At 42.0% G+C, this 21694-nt stretch overlaps 1 protein-coding gene across 4 annotated transcripts; it reads left to right on the top strand.

Annotated features, from left to right (window-relative positions):
• Positions 1 to 683: 683 nt before the first annotated feature.
• On the top strand, positions 684 to 20165 carry gck (glucokinase (hexokinase 4)). Of its 4 annotated transcripts, XM_068023152.1 has the most exons (9): positions 684 to 771; positions 2093 to 2247; positions 3198 to 3317; positions 3523 to 3618; positions 5204 to 5303; positions 8725 to 8908; positions 10902 to 11057; positions 12800 to 13033; positions 19956 to 20165. In XM_068023152.1, the coding sequence occupies exons 1-9, from the start codon at positions 684 to 686 to the stop codon at positions 20086 to 20088; spliced, it is 1266 nt and encodes a 421-aa protein (XP_067879253.1). In that variant the 3' UTR covers positions 20089 to 20165. The 4 variants fall into 4 exon arrangements, with proteins under 4 accessions (XP_067879253.1, XP_067879255.1, XP_067879254.1 ...); XM_068023154.1 differs by lacking the exons at positions 684 to 771; positions 2093 to 2247; positions 3198 to 3317; positions 3523 to 3618 and adding an exon at positions 7525 to 7629 and having other exon boundaries at positions 5268 to 5299; XM_068023153.1 differs by lacking the exons at positions 684 to 771; positions 2093 to 2247; positions 3198 to 3317; positions 3523 to 3618 and adding an exon at positions 7525 to 7629 and having other exon boundaries at positions 5269 to 5303.
• Positions 20166 to 21694: the final 1529 nt, after the last annotated feature.

The following is a 21694-nucleotide window of genomic DNA, read 5'->3' as shown; positions in this document are numbered from 1 at the left end:
ACTGCAGTGGTTCAAGAAGGCAGCTCACCGCCACCTTCTCAAGGGCAATTAGGGATGGCAATAAATGCTGGCCAAGCCAGCGACGCCCACATCCCATGAACGAATAAAAAAGATTAGTTTTAAAGAGCACTAACAAAGAGCCTCAATGGATTTATGGCTGTAAATTTCTCAGGTTCTACAAGCTTTTGAGATCTCTGCCCTCCTCCAATTCTGGTTTCTTGCGCATTCCCGATTATAATTTCGCTCCACCACTGCCGCACAGGCTTTCAGCTGTCTTAGTCCTAAGCTCTGGAATTCTCTCCCTGAACCTCTCTCCCTCTCTTTTAATATGCACCTTAAAACCTGCCTCTTTGACCAAGCTTTTGGTCATCTATCGTGATATCCCCTTCTGTGGCTTGGTGTCATAAATGTTTCTATTGATATTGCCCTTACTTAGTGCCTTGGGACATTTTGCTACATTAAAGGCACTGTTATAAATGCAAGTTGTTGTTCCATATCCATGTATCATGTTTACATTACATCTGAAGCATATGCTCTTTCATATATATACATATAAAATATGCTTTACTGAACCTCCAAATGTTGTGCGGTTCTTTGCTCCCTCATAGGTACAGCAGATTTTGTCAGAATTTCACCTCCAGAAGGAGGAGCTACTGGAAGTGATGAGGAGAATTCAGCAGGAAATGGAGAAGGGTTTGCGGCTGGAGACCCACAAAACAGCCAGTGTCAAGATGCTGCCCACTTACGTACGTTCAACACCAGATGGCTCAGGTAGAAAAACTAATCTGCTGAGTAACATTGTTCCAACATATTCTAATAACTAATGAGAGGATTATTATAATGAGGTTAGCCCAGTAAATACAGGATAAAGTCTCCCTTAAAGAACTTGACTCTGGTTCTGACTCTTGCATTGGAATAATCAAACACGATCTTACTACAATTCACCATTTTAGCCAAGATGTAACAATTACTCAATAGTTTACCAGTTCACTGGTCCCATGAGATTAGTAGCAGGCCTGGAAGACATCATTGTGATCCAACTGTCAAAGTTCAAAATATTGCATATGTAACATTTTTTCCTGTTCCTAATCCCCTTCTCTGCCAAATATGTGCTTTCTTGAATTTGTTGACATTATATGTCTTCAAGAAAACAAAGAGAGAGCTTGCATTGACACAGCACCTTTCATGACCTCAGTATGTGCTGAAGCGCTTCACAGCCAATGAAGTACTTATTCAAGTGTCATCACAGTTGTAATGTCAGGAAACAGGTAAGCCAAATTTTACACAGTAAGTAGCCACAAACAGCAGTCAGATAAATGGTCAAGTAATCTGTTTAAGTGATATTGGTTGAGGGACAGATATTGACCAGGACACCAGAGAGAGCTCTCCTGCTCTTCTGGGAATAGTGTCATGGAATCTTTTACATCACCTGAGCAGCAGATGTAGTTTAAGATCTCATCCAAAAAAATGGCACATCCAGCAGTGCAACACTTCCTCAGTACTGTGCTGGATAGTCAGTCTAGATTTTGTGCTCAAGTCTCCAATGTGGGGTTTGAACCCAGAACCTTCTGATTCAAAGATGAGAATACTATCAGAGGGCCAAGGTTGACACCTCTTATTGCTTTCCTCGGCTCGAAGAAAGCAGCGCACTTTTCAAATACCCTCTCTAAAGTAGTTATCTCGAAACTGTTTGAGAGGTTGCTGACGATGAGACCTTCCGGCACATTAGTTCATTAATGCACCCTTTCACATTTGTGTGCACAAGTGATTTCTTTGTTTAATGCTGTTACAAGATGATTCCTGTTGGTTCTGACAAGTGTTTCAGCTTTCTCTTTAACTGTTACTCTTTCTCCTCAGAAATCTCTCAAAGCAGAACTTTGAAAAGTAAGAGTTCTGACAAAACGTCATCAACCTGAAGCATCAACTCTATTTCTCACCACACAGATGATCCAGATCTGCTGAGTATTTCCAGCATTCTCTGTTCTTATTTGAAAAGTGTGCTGTTTCTTTTTCAACTAAGCTTTATTTCACTGCGAGTGTGTCCTTGTATTTGTATTGGGAGACTCATTGATTCCTTGTCCTTTATGCTCAGAGGTGGGGGATTTCCTTGCCCTGGACCTGGGAGGCACGAATTTCCGTGTGATGCAGGTGAAAGTAGGTGAAAGTGAGAAGCAGGGTTGGAAAATTGCAACCAGTCACCGGAAGTACTCCATCCCATTCGCTGTCATGACTGGGACAGCAGAAATGGTAAGAGTTTATATCAGCTTACCCAATGTTTCAGTCTGATTTGAATGAAGTCACCTACCAGTGCAACTGTTCTTCATTTTGTTTCTGCATATTAATTTATTCAACAGCAATATCAGAAGCTATTTTTCTGAAATATACTGGGCTGAATTTTCCCAGCCCTATGGCTATGGGCTGGGAGGCGAGAGAATTGGCAGTATGGCGGGCAAGGCGTCGGAAGGAGAGTCTGATGGCTTCCTGCTGCCATGGCATATTGCCAGTGGCAAGAACCTCAGTGCTACGGCCGCCCACTGGGCAGCCAATCGAGCCACTTAAGGGCCCAATAAGGGCCACTTCATACTCCTGCGAGCATTTTGCTTGTGTCAAGAGGACCCGCCACTAGATGGGGAGACTGCCAGATGAACCCTGCCTGCTCCCTGCAGGTCCCCGGAGAGGGGCCTCCTTAATGGGTGCTCCATGGTGCACAGAAGAGCACCCCCAGCAGCACTGGCTGCCCCTGTGCCCAGGGCGCCAACTGTAACAATCAATTCCACCCCTCAATCGCCAGGGCCTGCTTGCCTGACCCCAGCCTCCCCAAAGAAACTTACTGGTCTTGGAGGGCGCCTCGACATTGAGGCGCCCTCTCCTTTGTGATGCAGCCTTAGCACTGGATACTGTTCACGATGGCACTGCCAAGCCAAGGCCAGCAGCTCTGGTGGGGGTGAGTCGCCATTCTCAATTGGACGGCAGCCCCAGCGGCACTTGTGAATTGGCGCCCGTCAGCATAAATGCCGCCCCAGGGTCCCACCGCCAGCCGGTGCGGGGTCGACTCCTGCTTTCGTCCCCAGCAGTGGGACTCAACTCTGAATGGAAAAATTCAGCCACCGTCTAAGATGAATTGCTTATATTCTGTCAATTATGTTCTGTGTGATTATAATGACCCTTTCTAACATTACTTGCTTCTTTTTTATGAGCTCTTTGATTACATTGCACTGTCTATCTCCAACTTCCTGGATGAACACGACATGAAGGACAGGAAGCTGCCACTGGGATTCACATTCTCGTTCCCTGTCCGCCATGAGGATATTGACAAGGTGGATTATATACATAGAATTACATAGAACATAGCATAGTTACTAGTCCATAGAGTTAATATAATTATGGTTCAGCATTAGTTGGCACTATTTCTGCACTCTCACAATAAGAGGCTACTATTTCCAACCAAATAGATTTCTTCTCACAGATTCCTTCCTGCAGAATAGTGCATTTGTATCTGACCAGGTTGACCTTTCTTCACAGGGAATCCTTCTGAACTGGACAAAAGGGTTTAAAGCTTCTGGAGCTGAGGGGAACAATGTGGTCGGACTGCTTCGTGATGCCATTAAAAGGAGAGGGGTGAGTCTAGAATTCATAACATCTTGTGAAAGGATGATGTAGTCATTCAGCATTTATAATTAAATGAGATTTCTTGTGACAAATGTGAACTATTTTTCATTCTTAATGGTATCAAGATTCATCAGTTTTTCTGTCCACAAACATAATACCAGCACTGTTAGTGCTGGGCCATCAATCTTGTGATACTATTTACTCTATTCCCAGTGAAACACATGTTGTCGTACTGATTCATTGATGATAGGTCTGTTTTCCAACTGCAGATAATGTTCAGATTATTGTGGTACCAGGACGGAAATAGCTTAAGAATGGGCACATTAGAAATATGAATGTTGGTCAGTGACTGGGTTTTATTGTCAGACATTCGGTAAAACTAAAGGTTGATTGCTGCTACTGTAAGTTACAATACCAACATTTCACCTTTGGGACCTAGGTTAAAAACCAGGCAAGATCAGGAAATTAAAGTTTCCTTTCTCTCGTGCGAACTAGAGTTGTAGTGCAGTACTCTGGAAGTCTGAGTCTGAACTGCCATTTGGTGATGAAGGCCCTTTCTCACTCGATGGCATGATGGAACAACATTAAATGTTGAATTGAAAGAGAGTTCGTCAAGCCTGCCCCATCCATACATGACTACTTCAATCATGGACTCCCCCTCCTTTCTCCCCATGATTTCTATGCTCATTAACTTCTACATAGATCAGAGACCATTGTCAATAACCCTCAATCGCCTTGCCAGGTACTGATTGAGTTCCCTTTCAAATATGTTAACTGACCCAGAATTAACTACTTTCTCTGAAAGTTCTTGTCACAGCTCAAGCTTTGTCCTAACATGCTCTTCTCTGGTTCACGGCAGACTGTTTCCAGAACAGTCAAATTAAATTTCAAAAATGTTAATCACTAAGGAGCAAATGAATACAGGAAAGAATCAGTGGAAGATTTGTGCATATTTAACATTTAAAAGAGATAAGGGAATCTCTGATGTTACTAAATGTGAATATATGTTATAATTTCTCTCTGGGAAACTGGTTGGTCCAAGTTGCCCCCCACCACGCCCTGCTCCACAGAAATATAGATATCCCTGGATAGTATTTGTGTATTGCCTCTTTCCCTCAAATGAGGTTTCTCCTCTGTAAACTGCAAAAATAAATCAAACCAATATACTTGTAAAGAGAAGGGCAACAATGTCAGCATTTCCACCATCCCTTCCAAGTCACATACCATACTGATTTGCATGTCAGTTGCCATTCTGTCTCTGGGTCGGTATTCTGGATTTCCTCACCTAACAGCATTATGGAAACACCATCAGCACAGGACTGCAGCAGTTTAAGAAGAAGGCCCACTCCCAACTTCTCAAGCCAAGTAGGAGATGGGCATTAAATGTAGCCTTTCCTATGTCACCCACATCCTGAAAGCGAATTAAGAAAAGAAACCCAGCAGTTAAAGCATACTGAAAGAACTGATGGAGTGAGCCTGGTGGGGTTGCTGAGTATTGTGAGCTTTATAATGCACACATTCTGTCTCATATGTTGAACTATGTTAAGACAGGAACTATGAAGTTTGTTTTCTCAGTACTTCTCTAATGTTGTAGGATTTTGAAATGGATGTGGTCGCCATGGTGAATGACACTGTTGCAACAATGATTTCCTGTTATTACGAAGACCACAGCTGTGAAGTTGGAATGATTGTAGGTAAGGAGAACTTGCACTTCCCAGTTACGATTATGAAAAAGATTGGGAATATAGCAAAATGCAGGATTGGAAAAGGCCATTTTGCTCCATCTGGTCAGTCCCAAAGTTAGCCAAAGAAGTTTCAGTTCAGTTAGAGAATTAACAATACAGTCTATTTTACAAACTCTAAGAACTGTGGAACAGTTGATTGCAGGTTCATTCTTGAAGTTTCCTACATGGTGAGCTCACAATGTTTAGGGATGTGCTAAGCAGAGTTGAAGAAAGGACGATCAGGCAAGTTAACTTGTGCTGCCTTGACTGACAAACTATTGTGGAGAAGCAGAAAGAGATGCATGGAGCAGTTGTCTTTAAGTGGTGGTATAATTTGAATCAATGGGAATGCTAAGGCAATGTTTTGCAGAGCAACAGATATCTAGGAGTGGTTATTATATCTTTTTAAGAGATTCCAATAACTGTCATACACTGGGAGAGTGAAACTTCAGTTTGAAACTGCCAGTTGAACACGAAGGAGAGATTACCATTTGGTAATTGTTCCCACATAACTTTCACCGTCAGTACGGGCTTGGTGTTAACACACCCTCCAATAACAACACAACTGCAAGGCAACAAATGCTCAGTATGCTCTTTGTACAGTTATGATTTGATGATAACACCAGCAGAATGCTTTCTATATCATGTTACAATACTGGCTTCGGGAGTCTGGTCAGGCATACGACTGACATGTCGCGCCCAGCAGAGCTGGTTTTGGATGATTAGCACCCCAATGCTGGGCAGGTTGGCTTGGGAGAGAACACTGCTGTTGGACCGCATTTCGTGCCACCAGATTTGGAGGATCTTGCAGAGGCACCTCTGTTGGTACTTCTCAGTGCTTTGAGGTGCCTGCTATAGGTTGTCCAAGTCTCTGAAGCCTATAGAGCGTAGGGATTATTGCTGCCTGGTAAACCATGATCTTAGTCTCTGGTTTGAGATTCTGATCCTCAAATACTGTCTTCCTCAGTTGGCCGAGAAGGCTGAGCTGGCACACTGGAAGCGATGATGGAAGTCATTGCCTCTGTCTGCCTTTGCCAAAAGGAGGCTCCCAAGATCTGGAAAATGGTCCACCTCGCCATTGATCTTGATTCACAGGGGAGGTGTTGTGCTGTGGGAACTTGTTGGAAGTGGTCCTTCAGAACTTGGTTGTGTCAGCAGACTCCCTGGGGGACAGCGTAAACACTTTAGAGATGTCCTCAAACCATCCCCAAAGAGATCAAACATCCCTGTTGACTTGTGGGAGTCCCTGGCTCATGACCATCCGAGATAGAGAAAGATCATTTGGGAAGGCACTGTGCACCTCGAGGGACTTTGTCGGGAACATGTGGAGGCTAAGCTGAGGCGTCAGATTGCACGAACCTCCAAATGACTCATGTATCGGACCCTTCAAGCACCACCTGCCCCTCATGTGGCAGAGTCTGCAGATCATGCATTGGACTTAGAACCCATCGAACTGGAGTGGAAGCAAGTCATCCTTGATCCCGAGAAGAAGAACAATAATGGCCACTAGCACAAGCTGCATGCACACTCCGTCACTCCTTGCATTAGCGCAGCCACGCTCAGTTAGGAGTATATTCACCTCAAAGTCAGTAACTTGTAAGTCCTAGCTCTAATTCCAGTAGTAAGTGCATAATCTAGGCTGACACTGAAGTGCAGTTCTGAGGGAGTGCTGTTTTGTCAGAGGTGCCATCATTTGGGTTGAATTTTATTCTCCTGCCGCCTGGAGTAGGCGAAAAAATAGTGGCCCGTGCATGCTGCCATGCAGCCGAGATCTAACACACGACGGCTCATCTGCATACACTGGGCAGTCTGCTCCCCCAATCATGTGGCGGAGGTGGGCTCTGCGACACTGGCAATGGCATCAGCTGTCTCTGCCGCTTTTAGAGGGCTGCTAGACCTGCATAGTTGAACCATGTACCCCTCCCCCCCCCCATTCCAAAAAAACATTGTGAATTGATTTTTGGCCCATACTCCCCCGTCGCAATACAAAGAAAATAAATGGCTACTCCGTTTCCTCCCCTGCCACAAACACTTGCATTTAATAAGTAACCTTCCCCCCACTACCACAAACTGCACGAAGTGCAGAGCTGTCCCCTTCCCCCCTCCCTTACACTACACATGCAGATTTGACCCCATGCCTCCCCCAACTACACTAAAAATCCTAAGTTTCTCCCTTCTCCTGACAATACAGCACTACCTCGGTAGCGTCAACTGTCCCTGGACGGGAAAGTGAAGACGCGTGAGTGCCGGCTGCCGCATGCAAGACCGCGGACAGGTGGCGAGATCTCAGTCAAAGGTATGTTAATTTTTTCATGTCCATTGTTTAAATATTTAAAGTTGGGCCGTGTCGCTGAGCGGCGGGGGTGCTGCTACAGAGCCTCGCCACCACCAGGAAGATCGGGTCGGGCAATCCCGCAGTTGGGCTCATGGCAGGCTGCCACTTCAGCCATTTTCCGCACACCCCTCCGCCTCCCGCCACAGAGCCCGACATCGGGAGCTCAGCAAAATTCAGCCCTTTGCATGTGGCACTGACCACAGGCTCTGTCAGGTAGATATTAAACATTTCATTGTCCGTCTAAGGCCCTCCTTCCATAGTACACTGAGGGGCTGGAACCCGTGTAAAACCCTTTGGGCTGTATGCACTAGATAATGTTTGACAGGAAATGTAAACGTACATTGTAAAGATAACCTGCAAATATAATGAGGCACCTCATGTACTGTATTGAAAGAAACTGATCTGTACTGCACTTTATGTAATTTCAAATTGAACTTTTGTGTAATGTACTTTTACAAATTTTATGAATAAAGTATATTTTGGGGGGGAAAAATGAAGATTTAATTGTGCTAATTATAGCAGTAGGGGAATATTCAATTGTAATATGCAAAACTCAGCCTTGTTGTAGTCTCATGACTGTAAATAGCATTAATTGTTTGAGCTGCAACAGATTGGGGAGTAACAGGAAAAGTCCAAGGAAGAGATATGTTACTCATTTCAGTGAATGTATTTACATTTTATTCAAGGTTTTGAGAATAGATATGCATGGTGTACCCACTGTGCTCTGATGATGTAATTACATTTGCTAATGTTTACAAATCCAGCAACATGGCTTCATTTAAAGATTAGAAAAAACGAGATAGGGCAGAACTGAGATGCAAGCAAAATATTGGAGAAATATTTCTCAACCACAGGTGGAATAACAGTCTGGACTACACAAGAAGATTTGGTCCTTGGCTTGCTTGAATCATCACTGACTTCTCCAGAAAATTCCCTCAAGTAAAATAAATTGCCTTTTACACTCAAATGTCTTACACAAGAGTACAGGATCACTCCCTTTTTAATCTTTTGTCTCGCTATATTTTACCTACAATGTACCTGTGTGTATGCTTCTAGGCACTGGCTGTAATGCCTGTTACATGGAGGAAATGAAAAATGTGGAGTTGGTGGAAGGAGAAGAAGGAAGAATGTGCGTAAACACCGAATGGGGGGGTTTCGGAGACACGGGTGAACTAGAGGAATTCCGTCTAGAATACGATTGTGTTATTGATGAGACGTCTAACAATCCAGGGTATCAGCTGTAAGTATATCTATAGTAAACATTACTGCTATTGAGTCTTGTAGCAGCATCACAAGGTATTAGCAAAGGGGCTTTAGGTGATACAGAGAACATCAACATATTAGAAAATGTGAATGACGGGCAATGCTGGAACTGAGAAATAGAAACCCTTCCCTCTTGTGAGTCCATGTTTATTGCACATCCCTAGTTATGCTGAGAAGGTGGTGGCGATCCCTTTCCTTGAACTGTCGCAGTCCTGTGGGGATGGTGCATACAATGCCAAGATTTTAACCCAACCATGATGAAGCAACAGCAATGTATGTCCAAGTCAGGATGGTATATGATGTGCAGGGGAACTTTTCATGTTACCACAACATTGCCAGTATAATTGCAACAGGTTCATTAAACAACGATTTAAAAAGTAATTTTGGTTCTTCCGACTTTGTTGTTTCGGCTGTTTTATGTTGACCATTTCAGATGCATGTCGTGGCCCTGCTTTCACCTTTGGTTGTAATGTTTTGAAGCTAGTTTTAGCAGAGTTACCTGAAGATTAATAACACGAAGCAATTACTTCCAAAACAACAGCACCCCTCATTCTCTGCATTACTACTTCAGGTTGTTTTTCTGGTATTTCAAGTGGACACTGCTCCATAATTCAACAATAAATCTTAACTGTATGAGAGTAATGATGTGCCATTACGCAGCTAGGACTCATCAACCGAAACCGGCCTATAGCAACTGCTATTGCCAACTCATCTAATGACTGTTTCTGCCTCACGAGATGAACAGAATCTGAACTGAAGTGTTTACAATTTTGATCAATGTTGCTGCAGTTGTGGAGTCACAGTTCATCAGCTGTTTGAGGTACTTCAGTGGCTTCCATCTACAGCTTTAAAATCGCAACAGCTGGGAGAACCTAGTTGCAGCCTCAGCAGATTAAAATTGGTCAAAGTCTAATTGCCGCATTTTACCGTATCCTGTAGGGTGGATGCAGCAGGCAAAGCTTGAATATGTGCTGATGCAAAGCATTACTAAACTTGTTAATTAATGCAATGATGCTCAGAAAGATCAGGTCGAAAGTGCTTCTAGCACTTTGTTTTTCAGTGCAGCATGATTTCTGTATTCAGTTAAATGACATAACCCTCAAATCAGGGCTCCAGGATGAGTAGTGTATAGCTAAGTGTGGTTCTGAGTTTTGTAGATTTGAGGGTCCCAAATTTAATGCCCAAAGTTAGCTGATCTCAGTTGGGCAAGCAGTCATCGAACTTTACAATACAGATGGAGACCATTAAGATCAACATATTGAATTTTCCCCATGTCCTTTTAAATCTTCCTTTTTCAAATATTTCTGCATTACCTTTTTAAAAGCTGTTCTGAATTCTGGTTCCCCACTGTTACTGGTCAGACAGTTCATGTTCTAACAACTCTGTGTTCTTCAGAAAAAATTCTTAACCTTCATTTTTTGGCATCGATCTTAAATTTACATCCTGTAGTTCGTGACCATTAGAAATAGTTTTTCCCCAATTTACCTTATCAAAACCTCTTGTAATTTTAATCTCCTTTTAATCTTCCTTGCTCAGCTGCAAAAAGGCCCAGTTTCTCTCATCTCTGCAAGTAGCTCAGGCCTTTTGGCTGGAGTGCTACTAGAGTTGGCCTGAGATCCACTGGGTTCGGATGGTGGATAAAAAGTGATCTTTGCTGCAAACAGCACAAACAGCAGGTGAAGCAACCACAGAGGAGATGGTATTCGCTTGACAAGGAGATGTTTGAATAAAGAGCCTCAGCCTGAATAGAACAATTGAGTTATCAGAAAATGGCACTTTGGGAGTGCAACCCTCCAAAATGGATATTTTAATATGAAATATAAAAGATTAGATGAATATTAAGATACCTTAATTTTGGGCTATTATTGAAGCTCGTTTATTTTTCTAGACAAAACCCCACAACATGCGATCGCAGTTTGGGATGGACAAGAAATTTACTGCATTTGACACATGTCCTCTTTCTTAACCAGATTTGAGAAGATTATTGGTGGGAAGTATATGGGCGAGCTAACACGACTTGTGCTGCTGAAACTGGTAAATCAAAACCTGCTCTTCAATGGAGAGGCATCCCAGCTGCTGAAAACACAAGGCAGCTTTGAAACAAAATTCCTCTCTCAGATAGAAAGGTACAGAGGAATTTAGCTGTTTGTGATCAAGATTGGAGTGCTTTGAGTTTCCACTCTCCTTGTGTGTCTGGAGTATATTTCAGTTTAAAAATAGCAAGTACTGGAAATGCACAGCTGGTTAGTCAGCATCTAGTCCGCCTTTCTCTTTCGTATATTGACTACCCCTGTGTATTTCCAGCACTCACAGTTTTTCTTTTTTGTGTCTATTTCATTTGGATTGTTCTTCTACAATAAAGCCCACCCACATTCTTCCACTATATGGAGATGTATGCTACTTTTAATTGTCACATTCTGTAGCTTCTAAGAGTTGATAGGCCTGAATTTCAGCGTCAAAAACAGAAAATTTTAGCAATATACAGTAGGTCTGTGAGCATCTATAAGGAGACAAGGCAAATTAGAATTTGTCTGAACAGATTCAGGCTTATACAGAAAATATTAACCAATCTTTTCCATTTTCAGATGCAGTGTATTTCCAGCATTTTCTGTTCCAGATTTTAAGTTTCTCTTATATGTTCCCTGCATTCAGTGTAATGGCAATTCTTCCATTCAATTACCCCTAAGCAGAAAACAATACTTAAAGCAACATAGGTTCGTGTTACTGGTCTTGGCTTTGTGCTGCATATGGATTTTCTACACTGGTGAAATAAAAGGGCCAATTTAACCAATTCTTTGGTGTTTACCATTTCCTAACGCTTAAATAGCACAATAAATCACAATCCAACCAGAATCTATTACTGGAATCCCTGAATCCACATTTTTAAAGTTATTAGTTTGTCTCCCATTGCATTTCTCTTGAGTCGTCCAGGACCTGAAGTGAGATTTCTGATGTTTACCAAGGTCCTGCTGGAGCTATGGAGTACTGAAGCACGATATCTCACACAATGAAGCAAAAATATCGCACACCCAAAATAATTACCTGCCACTTCATAAAACTTCCCTAGGATGCCACTAGACATTTTATTTTACTCTCCCCAACATTTTATTGAGCTAGTTAACTGATAAAATAACTTTTGCCCTAACGTATGCAAGTCAAAATATATTTAACATGAATATGTTATTCAATGTAAGATCCAGAGTAGAAAGGGACAGCACATAAATTAAGAAGCAAGATAAATGCTGCAGATTTTTTTTCTCTTTATCAGTAAGAAATTGCATTTTGTTTTGTATGCAGTTTGTCAGGAAATAGACTTTCTGTTGTTCAGTGGCTTTGTAACTGGAGGGCATAAATTTAAAGACGATCAGCAAAAGAGAGATGATCAAAGAAATACTGTTACGCAAATGTTTTCAGGACATAGAATTCCCAACCAGAACCATTGATGAAAGCAGAATCCCTAATAGCCTTTAAAAGGGAATTGGATAAGTAATCGGAAAAAGAAACGGTGTACTGGAAACAACAGGGAAATGGGAGTTAGTGGGTAACATTTTGGGCTTGATGAGATAAATGGCCTCCCACTGTATATAGAATTCTGTGATTCTATGTTAATAATATCCAGAATTGATGGCCTTGTAAGGGGCAAATGGAGGTCCCACACCATAAGGCATCCTGAAGATGTGGGCATAAGGCTGGGATCTAGTGCACCTGAATCCTGGCCAAAGTTATGGCAGGAATCTACTAGTTTTAGGGTTGCTTTATATGGAATCATTCTGAAATTCCATTGTGCTCCATTTTCCAGTGCCAATTACCTACTGCCAAGCAGTTTAAAACAGTTTCCTATTGTCTTATCTTTGTTATTTTCTTCAAGTGACACGGGGGACCAGAAGCAGATCTATAATGTTCTGACAAAACTAGGTGTGTTGCCATCCGAAGCAGACTGTGATATTGTCCATTTGGCATGTGAGAGCGTGTCGACACGGGCGGCACATATATGTGCTGCTGGATTGGCAGGTGTTATAAATCGGATGTGGGAGAACAAGTGCAAAGAAATGATGAGGATTACAATCGGAATTGACGGATCGGTTTACAAGTTACATCCTCAGTAAGTGTTGATTTGAGAGAATAGTGATCTTGGAGTTGTTGTGGACTCTGTGCTCTTCAGGTGGAATGACTGTGTCATAGAGTCATAATGGCACAGAAGGAGGCCGTAAGGCACATCGAGTCCATGCCAGCTCTCTGTGCAGCAATCCAATCAGTCCCATTACCCAGCTCTAACCCAGTAGCCCTGTGAGTTTATTTCCCTCAAGTATCCACTCAATTTCTTTTTGAAATCATTCATCGTCTCCACTTCCACCACCCTCGTGGGCAGTGAGTTCTAGGTCATTGCCACTTGCTGCTTAAAAAAAATCTTCCTCACATTGCCCCTGTATCTCTTGCCAAAACTTTTAATCTTTGGCCCCTCGTCTTTGTACCATCAGCCAATGGGAACAGCTTTTCTTTGTCTAACCTATCCAAACCTGTCAGAATCTTGTACACCTCTTTCAAATCTCCCCTGACTCTCCTTTGCTCCCCTCAATCTCTTGTTCTCCAAGGAGAACAAACCCAGTTTCTCCAAACTAACTTGGTAGCAAAACTCCCTTCAACCCTGGAACCATTCTGGTAAATCCTTTCTGCACTCTCTCAAGGACCCTCACCTACTTCCAAAAGTGTGGTGACCAGAACTGGACACATTTCTCTAGTTGTGGCCACACCAGAGCTTTATAAAAGATCAGCATAACCTCCCTGCTTTTGTACTCAGTACCTCTATTTATGAAGCCCAAGATCCCAGATGCTTTTCTAACTGCTCTCTCAGTATGTCCTGCACATGAACATCCCCAGTCCCACTGTCCCTGTACACTGTTCAGAACTGTATCATTTAGTCTATATTGCCCCTCCTTATCCCTTCGGCAAAAATGCATCACCTCATAGTTCTCTTTGTTAAATTCCATCTGCCCATTCTGCTAGTCTATCTGTGTCTTGTTGCTGTTGATCGGTATCATTCTCACTGTCTGCCACACCTCCAGGTTTGGTATCACTGGCAAATTTTGAAATTTTACTCTGCATTCCAATATCAAAGTCATTTATGTGCATCCAAAAATGCAGTGGTCCCAGCACTGACCCTTGAAAAACACCACTATCATCCTCCAGTCTGAGAAACAGCCATTTACTAGGACTTGCTGTTTTCTGTCAGAAAGCCATTTTTTAAACCAAACTGACAATGACCCTCCTCTTCCACGAGCCTCAGTTTTGGTAACCAGCTTTTTATGTGGTACTTTGTCAAATAGTTTCTTAAAATCCATAAAGACAACATCCATTGCTTTCCCTTCATCAACTTTCTCTTTTTTCATCAAAAAAATCGATCAGATTAGTCAAGCATGATCTGCCTTTTACAAATCCATGCTCTCTGGATAAACTCAAACCGCTCCAAGTGCTTGCTGATTTTTTTCTCTGATGATTGTTTTTGAAACCTTACACACCACCGATGCTAATCTGACCCGCCTGTAGTTACTAGGACTGTTCTTCGACCTTTTCTTGAATAAGAGGGTCTCATTTGCCACTCAACAATCCTCTGGCACCTCCCCCATCTCTAGGGAAGATTGGAAGATAATGGCAAGCCCGTCTGTTATCTCCACCCCCACTCCCTTTAGCAACCTGGGATGCAAGCCATCCGGACCAGATGACTTATCCACTCTCGCATTGCCAGCCTTTCCAGTACATCCTGCCAATCAATTTTCACTTCATCCATTACATCTACCCTCTCCTCCTCGCCCGATAATTTGTCAGAATCCTCCTCCTGAGTAAACGCTATACAAAGTACTTATTAAGTATTCTCGCCTTATCTTGCACCGCTAAGCATATTTCACCCTCTGTGTCCCGAAGAGGATCCAACCCATCTCTTACTACCAGCTTACTATTTACTTGCTGGTAGACGTTTTTTGGGTTCCCTTTTATGTTAACTGCTATTCTGTTTTCATATTTTCTCTTTGCCAGTCTTATTTTACTCTTCATTTCCTCCTCAACTTATTGTATTTGGCCTGATTCTTGCTTGAAGAATTCACCTGACATGCATCATACACCATCTTTTTTGTTTGATCATTATCTCCCTCGTCATCCAAGGAGCCCTGGCTTTGGTTGCCTTACCTTTTTTTCCCTTGTTGCAATGTACCTAGCCTGTACCTGAAACATCTCCTCCTTAAAGATTACCCATTGCTCCGTTACAGTTTTTCCTGTCATTCTTTGGTTCCATTTTCCCCTGGCTAGATCCCTTCTCATCCCAGTGAAGTTAGCTCTCTTCCAGTTTAGAAGTTCTACTTTAGATTGTTACTTGCTCTCTTCATTGCTAATCTCAACCTTATGATACAGTGATCACTCTTACCCAAGTGTTTCCCACAGACACTTGATCCACTTGGCCTGTCTCATTCCCCAGCAGCAATTACAGCAGTGCCTCCTTTCGAGTTGGGCCAAGAACATACTGGTCAAGGACGTTATCCTGAACACAGGTCAGAAATTCCTCCACCTTCTTTCCATTTACCCGAACATTATTCTAAACAATATTTGGGAATTAAAATCCCCCAATATCACCACTCTGTAGTTCTGCACATCTCTCATTTCCCTACAGATTTGTTTCTCTATCTCTCTCTCACTAGTTCGAGGTCTATAGAATTACCCCAGTATCGTGACCATCCTTACTTCCACCCCACCTCCCATTTTTCCTTCCCTATCTTTTCTGAGCACTTTGTATTCTTGAACATAAAGTGCCCAGTCCTCAACATTTTTAAGCACATCCAGTGTTGCATATATCCATATCCAGATCCAGGTATGGGGAAACAGGGATGTAGTCCTTCCAACAATGTGGCCTACACTTATCACCAAGTATTGGTTTTCCAAGATAGCATCTTTGGACAGTTACTAATTAAAATTGTGCTTCACACTGTCCACAGTTTGAAAGATGTAAAATAAGACCGTGTGTTGGAGAATTCCTTCCTTATCCTTTCAATAGATTTGTACAACTAGAGACTGTAATATGTTTCATTATTCACTTCATTTATCATTGACAAAACATTAATCTGAAACAGCCAAACCAACTGTATAGAATAGTGCCCTGTATCCAAAATTTACTATGAATAGATTTAATGATAAATCTTCTTAAGTCTGTTCACACCCCATGGTCTCGAATGCAGCTTTCTTTCCTTTTTCGAATTAAATAAACATGGCAGCTGTATTATACCCTTTTGGTTTTTGGTTCTCTTCCTGCATCATGTTTTACAGCCACCCATTTAGTCGCTTGAAATAACAGAACCTGAGTATTGCTGAAAAAATAGACATGCTGTCAAAGCTTTTCATCTTGCACTCATCAGGACGGATGCAAGAATGCCAAATTTCAAAGGGAACAACAATTTATACTGTATGAGAAAAGGGTGCTGATTGGTTGGCAAGTCGACTCTGATTGGACGAGGTGTTGCCATGGAGGATGCACTAGGGAACTATTGCCCCTCACACTTTTGTTTAATTCAAAAAAGGCACAATGCCTGTACACATGTTCCTTTTGCCTGCAGAGGACAGGTCCCTGTGTGTGAATATATGTAGCTTCTAGCTATATTGTTTTTCCAGTACTGGTGTAATGTAGGCCAAATGTCCCAATGACTGGAAGATGGCCAGTGTGATGTTGGCCATACGTCCCAACGACTGGAGGATTGCATCAAACAGCACATTAATTCAGCTGTTCGCAATAGGCACAGGACTAACCATACTCAACCAGCCCGTACTTGCAAAACTCAGAAGACATTGTCGCACATTAGATGTATTTCTGTGATTGGATAGCACTTACTGAGCAATCCTGAGTGTGCTAAGAATTAGACTTACAACCAATTTAAGATTATCAGTCAGGCTCGCAATGTGGCTCACTTATGCTTGCTAGAAGCTACATATATTCATAAACAGGAACCTGTCCTTTGCTGGCAAAAGGAACATGTCCAGGCGTTGCACCTTTTTTGAATTAAACAAAAGCATGGGGACAATAGTTCCCTCGTGCATTCTCCATAGCAACACCTCAACCAATCAGCGTCCTTTTTGTCATGCAGTATAAATTGTTCCTCCCTTTAGAGTCAATAGAGTTATACAGCACAGAAACAAGCCCTTCGGCCCGTCGTGTCTGTGCCGACCATCAAGCACCTAACTATTCTTATCCCATTTTCCACCACTTGGCCTGTAGCCTTGTATGCTGTGATGTTTCAAGTGCTCATCTAAATACTTCTTAAATGTTGTGAGGGTTCGTGCCTCTACCACCCCTTCAGGCAGTGCGTTCCAGATTCCAGCCACCATCTGGGTGAAAACTTTTTCCTCAAATCCCCTCTAAACCTCCTGCCCCTTACCTTAAATCTATGCCCCCTGGTTATTGACCCCTCTGCTAAGGGAAAAAGTTTCTTCCTATCTAACCTATCAACGCCCATCATAATTTTGTATATTTGGCATTCATGCGTCTGAACCTGATGAGTGCAAGATGAAAAGCTTCAACAGCATGTCTCTTTTTTCAGAAAAAACCACCTACTTCTTTCAAATAGTTTGCCAGAGATGAGAGGCCTCATACCCTTTTCACACCAGACTATTAATTGATTACCTGAACCTAATGTAAACAGTCCTCATGGCATGCTCTGCGTTTCAAATTTCTTTTCTTGTCTGGAGTTTTGAGAAGGGCTTTTGAGAACATAGCAGGGAAAAGATAGGCTTTTTCAAGAACTTGATTTCAACTAATTCTTTCCATATTCTAGTTCCATATTATAGTTTGTCTCCATTAAAAACAAAAACAATGTAAAAACATATTGACATTCTTACATTGTGGTGTTCACAACAGAAGTTAATTTCAGGATTGACTGTTTTGTAAATATACTCGGCAGTATAGCAGCATGGTAAGTGAAGGAAACCCTGCCCGGGTTCCAAGCCCACACTGTGACATTTGGTATCCATGGCTAACAGAAGTATCCTGGTTAAATGGAACAGTCACTCCCCACTCCAATTTTTATGTAGCTAAAAAAAGTTTCTAAGTTATGAGTATTGAAATCAAAGGAAGGAAAATCTCTGTACAGCTTGAAGAGTGACAACTAAAGTATACTTTGTCATCTAGGAGCATCAGAAGTACCAGCTTCCATTCCATAGTGTTGTATGCTAACTTTCCAACTATGCTGCACCAGATTTACCCACATTATTGGGGGTATGGAGATACCACAGGTGATCTCGCATTGTCACAGATGAATGGGGAGACTTGTGTTTAAGTGGGAATCAATATAAACGTCCAAGCTGTGTTTCATAGAGATCTCAGACACTCGATCCACACCCTACTGGTTTCACCTGTTAGTGTGTCCTGAGTGAGGCACTATCAATGCTGATGGGCAGTGTCAAGCATACGAGACTCAGAGTCATTGAACAGCAGAATGTAGATTTGCAATAGAAGTAAATTTTGCACTCAATCACTGGGGGCACGGTTCAGAGAATCGGGCATAGAAACAATGCAACCAATTCATCACCCTCCCAATTTGCCTGCAATTGAATATAATCATCAGAAAATCAACAGGACAGTGAATTGGACACACTGACCTCATTTCCCTGATTCATGCCATTTTTGAGTAAAGTTTTCTACTGTGGGGGTTAAGCCTTGCAAACTTTACTCTCTAGCGTTGATTATTGAATTAAATTCAGTACAAGTGGGAATAGAGAAATTTCATGCGTAAATTTTGAGAGGATGCCTGACACCTCAGACAGCAGCATTTCAAAGTGTCAAGGTGTGTAAAAAAATAATTTCACACAAGTAGGCCAATTTATCATGGAAAGAGAAGTTTGCAAATTAACCTAGTGCCAATAATTTACAGCATATGACAATCTGCTGAGTACGTTTGCTAACAGGAATTAACATATGTTTGTTTTCAGTACCTACTTAGACAACTTCCTTACAGGGAGTACCTGAGCAGTATCTTTAAGGGGACAGATCAGGTTAGCAGCTGAACATCACAAGTCATTCCACCAGGCCACAGTCTACCAGTGAACAATGCCACAGAAGGTCAGCTAATTTGTGCATAAATATAAACCATTATTGGACATAGCTACAACTGTCCCTTAAGAAAACAGACTCTTTCCTCTATTTTTATATACTTATAAAGCATCCTGGGATAAATCTTGTTTTTTTATGAGTGTAAAAACAGGTGTTCGCAAATGAGCAGCCGGCCTTGCACATCTGAACTCATTGGAAACAAATTTTAGGAGAGATGCTGGTTCGCTGTCACCCATTTTACGCTGGTGCACAAAGTCACCATCTGTCCCATTGTATTTTCAGATGACCTTCACCTTAATTAAAAAGAATATATTTTTAAAGGATGCGGGGTTTCTGTTCTTATGCTGCTGATCTCCAATCTTTATTCCTAGGTTCCTGCCATTCACCGTGCCAGAACCCAGGATCACAAAGTGGAGCTTATCGGCATGAGTACACAAACGTGCGTTCCTGAATTTGACTTTCACAGCGAATACGTGCCTTTCTGAGCAATAAATAATGCTGTATTAGAATTGCACAGTTTTACAGAGTAGTCAGGTCGGTGGAGCGAGCCCCACCTGTGATGGGGCTCCTGAGTCAGGGCAGTGGAGGGAATCAGCTTGCCCTGTGCTGTCAGGCATGATCTCAGGCCCCGAAGGCAAAAGGACAGTGTCGAACATACTAAAGCGCAGTTTTCCCATCAGAAAGATTTTTTTCTCTCTCTGTCGAGACTGGATTTGAACTTGGCACCTTGCAGAATTCAATCCTCCTCAGAGAGAACAGAGCTTCATCCTTTCTGTCTGGACTGCATTCCAATCCATATGTTAGTTGAATTAAAAGTAGCTTTTGGTGTGTATGCGTCTGAGCCAGCACTTTCCAAGAAAAGTCAAGATTACACTTACATGCTGAGGGTTTTCTTTCTCCTGCGGTGTTAATCAGACGTTCTTGTCTCACTTTTATTCCATAGCTTCAAACACAGGTTTCACACAATGGTTCGAGAACTTGCACCTCCTTGTGACATCATTTTCCTTCAGTCAAATGAAGACAGCGGGCGAGGTGCAGCCTTAATCTCCGCGGTGGCACGCAAGATGGCCAGCTGATTGACCGGTAACCTTGTAAACCAGTAACTGAGCTAAATTTAAGCCACAACTGCAGAATCCCTTCTGCCATTTCTGCAGTATTTTGTGATGAGCTGAAAATAATGACTTCCTAATGGATTACTGGTAAAAATACTTTAGCCAATCCACTTATGATTAAAGCACAGCACTTAATGCCCAGTGAAAAACTGGTTAGAAGTTACAGGTAGAAAATGCAAGCCCTTGCTTTGAAACTATCTGTTTCAAAAAGTTACTCACTCCTCTGCTCTCATATCTGCCCTGCCAGATTCGGAGGCAAGGGTTAGTGTTTTGGGCAATGTATGTCTACCCCACTGTGTCTCCTAGTCCATCGCAATGTTTTAATCAACCTAAAGCTTCGCATGAAGAAGGACTGCATTTGTGTTGAAGATCACCTGTGTTCTTTCTTGTATCTTCCTGAAATGGGTGCAATGCATGTTAGATTAGTGCCAGAGGTTTGAGTGATTCATACATGCTAATTGAATCCAGGTCAGTCCCTTCAACTGCCTCTTACCTTCTCATCGTTCTTTTTTTTTTCTCATTACTTGCGAAAGTTTTAAGCTGCTGGTCTCTACCTGCTAATCAGTGCTGTCTTAGATTTTTTTTGGAGTGACATCGGTGTCTGGAGATTACAGGCCTTTACAATGTAGGAATCTGCAGAATATCAATCTTGTGAATAGAATTAATGTATTAAAGTGTTCATTTTCAAGTGAAATACCAGATTATTAATCTCTGTATAAAATAAAACACAAACTCTGTGGACTGCAATATTACAAAGAATTTGATTGGTAAAAGAACCATTGGAATTAACTTCTTTTCCCTGGAGCCTAACTTATTTTCTTGAAAGCCTCAGCTGAATCAAAGCCAGGTAAACTATTTGAAGTCATGTGAGAATAGAAAGCTGTAATCATACTTGCATTGATGGCAATGATTTCCACAGTAAAGATCCCCAGATCCTGACTTGGCTTTTTAAAAAAAAAGATACTCACTTACCACCACGCCCCCCCACCGCCACCCACCCTCCTCCCCGACACCGGATTGAGAGGCTGGCGGCTGCTGATCTCTGCTTGTTCCAGGTCCCGTTTACCGGGTGGTGGCACCCCTCCACCGCCTTTGTTCGGAGGAGAGTTTCATCTGTTGCCTTTTTTTAATAAAATAAAACCACCCAGTTTGTATATTGGGAACCTAAATTTACAGCAACTATAATGAAATTTGCTGCAGAACTCATCACCCTCTTGCATTCATAGACTGAAGCTGTGAGTGGACAATTCATTTGTTCTAAAAAGAAGTCCATCTGTGCTGCAAAAACTCAGTACTTTGTGTAAAATAATGCAGAAAAACAGCATTTTATATAAAATTTTCAAGCAGTAGCAATTTTGATCGAATTTATGAAGAGTTTATGTGAAGTTGGATCATTCTGATCTTTGTTGCGAAGACATAAGTTGTGCTGTGGAAATATCAGTGCCTCATTAATATACAATGTCACCATGTTCAGTTCCACTCTTCATTCTCATCCTTTTTTATGCAAACCATTTGTAATTACAATTCTCAGAAGAGTGAAAATGAGAACATTCCTTGCTGTATTTTGTAA

This window comes from Heterodontus francisci, chromosome 47, assembly GCF_036365525.1.
Source record: "Heterodontus francisci isolate sHetFra1 chromosome 47, sHetFra1.hap1, whole genome shotgun sequence".
In the NCBI taxonomy this organism is placed as follows: Eukaryota; Metazoa; Chordata; class Chondrichthyes; order Heterodontiformes; family Heterodontidae; genus Heterodontus; species Heterodontus francisci.
The sequence above is the reverse complement of the archived record's forward strand: the minus strand, read 5'-3'. Positions and strand labels throughout refer to the sequence as shown.

Bases quoted from the DNA above. Each gene is read 5' to 3' on its own strand.
- gck (XM_068023152.1), top strand. From the start codon at position 684: ATGGAGAAGGGTTTGCGGCTGGAGACCCACAAAACAGCCAGTGTCAAG. The intron at 11,058-12,799 runs GTACAGAGGAAT...ATTTTCTTCAAG, and splicing joins TTCCTCTCTCAGATAGAAAG to TGACACGGGGGACCAGAAGC. The intron at 13,034-19,955 runs GTAAGTGTTGAT...TTTATTCCATAG, and splicing joins GTTTACAAGTTACATCCTCA to CTTCAAACACAGGTTTCACA.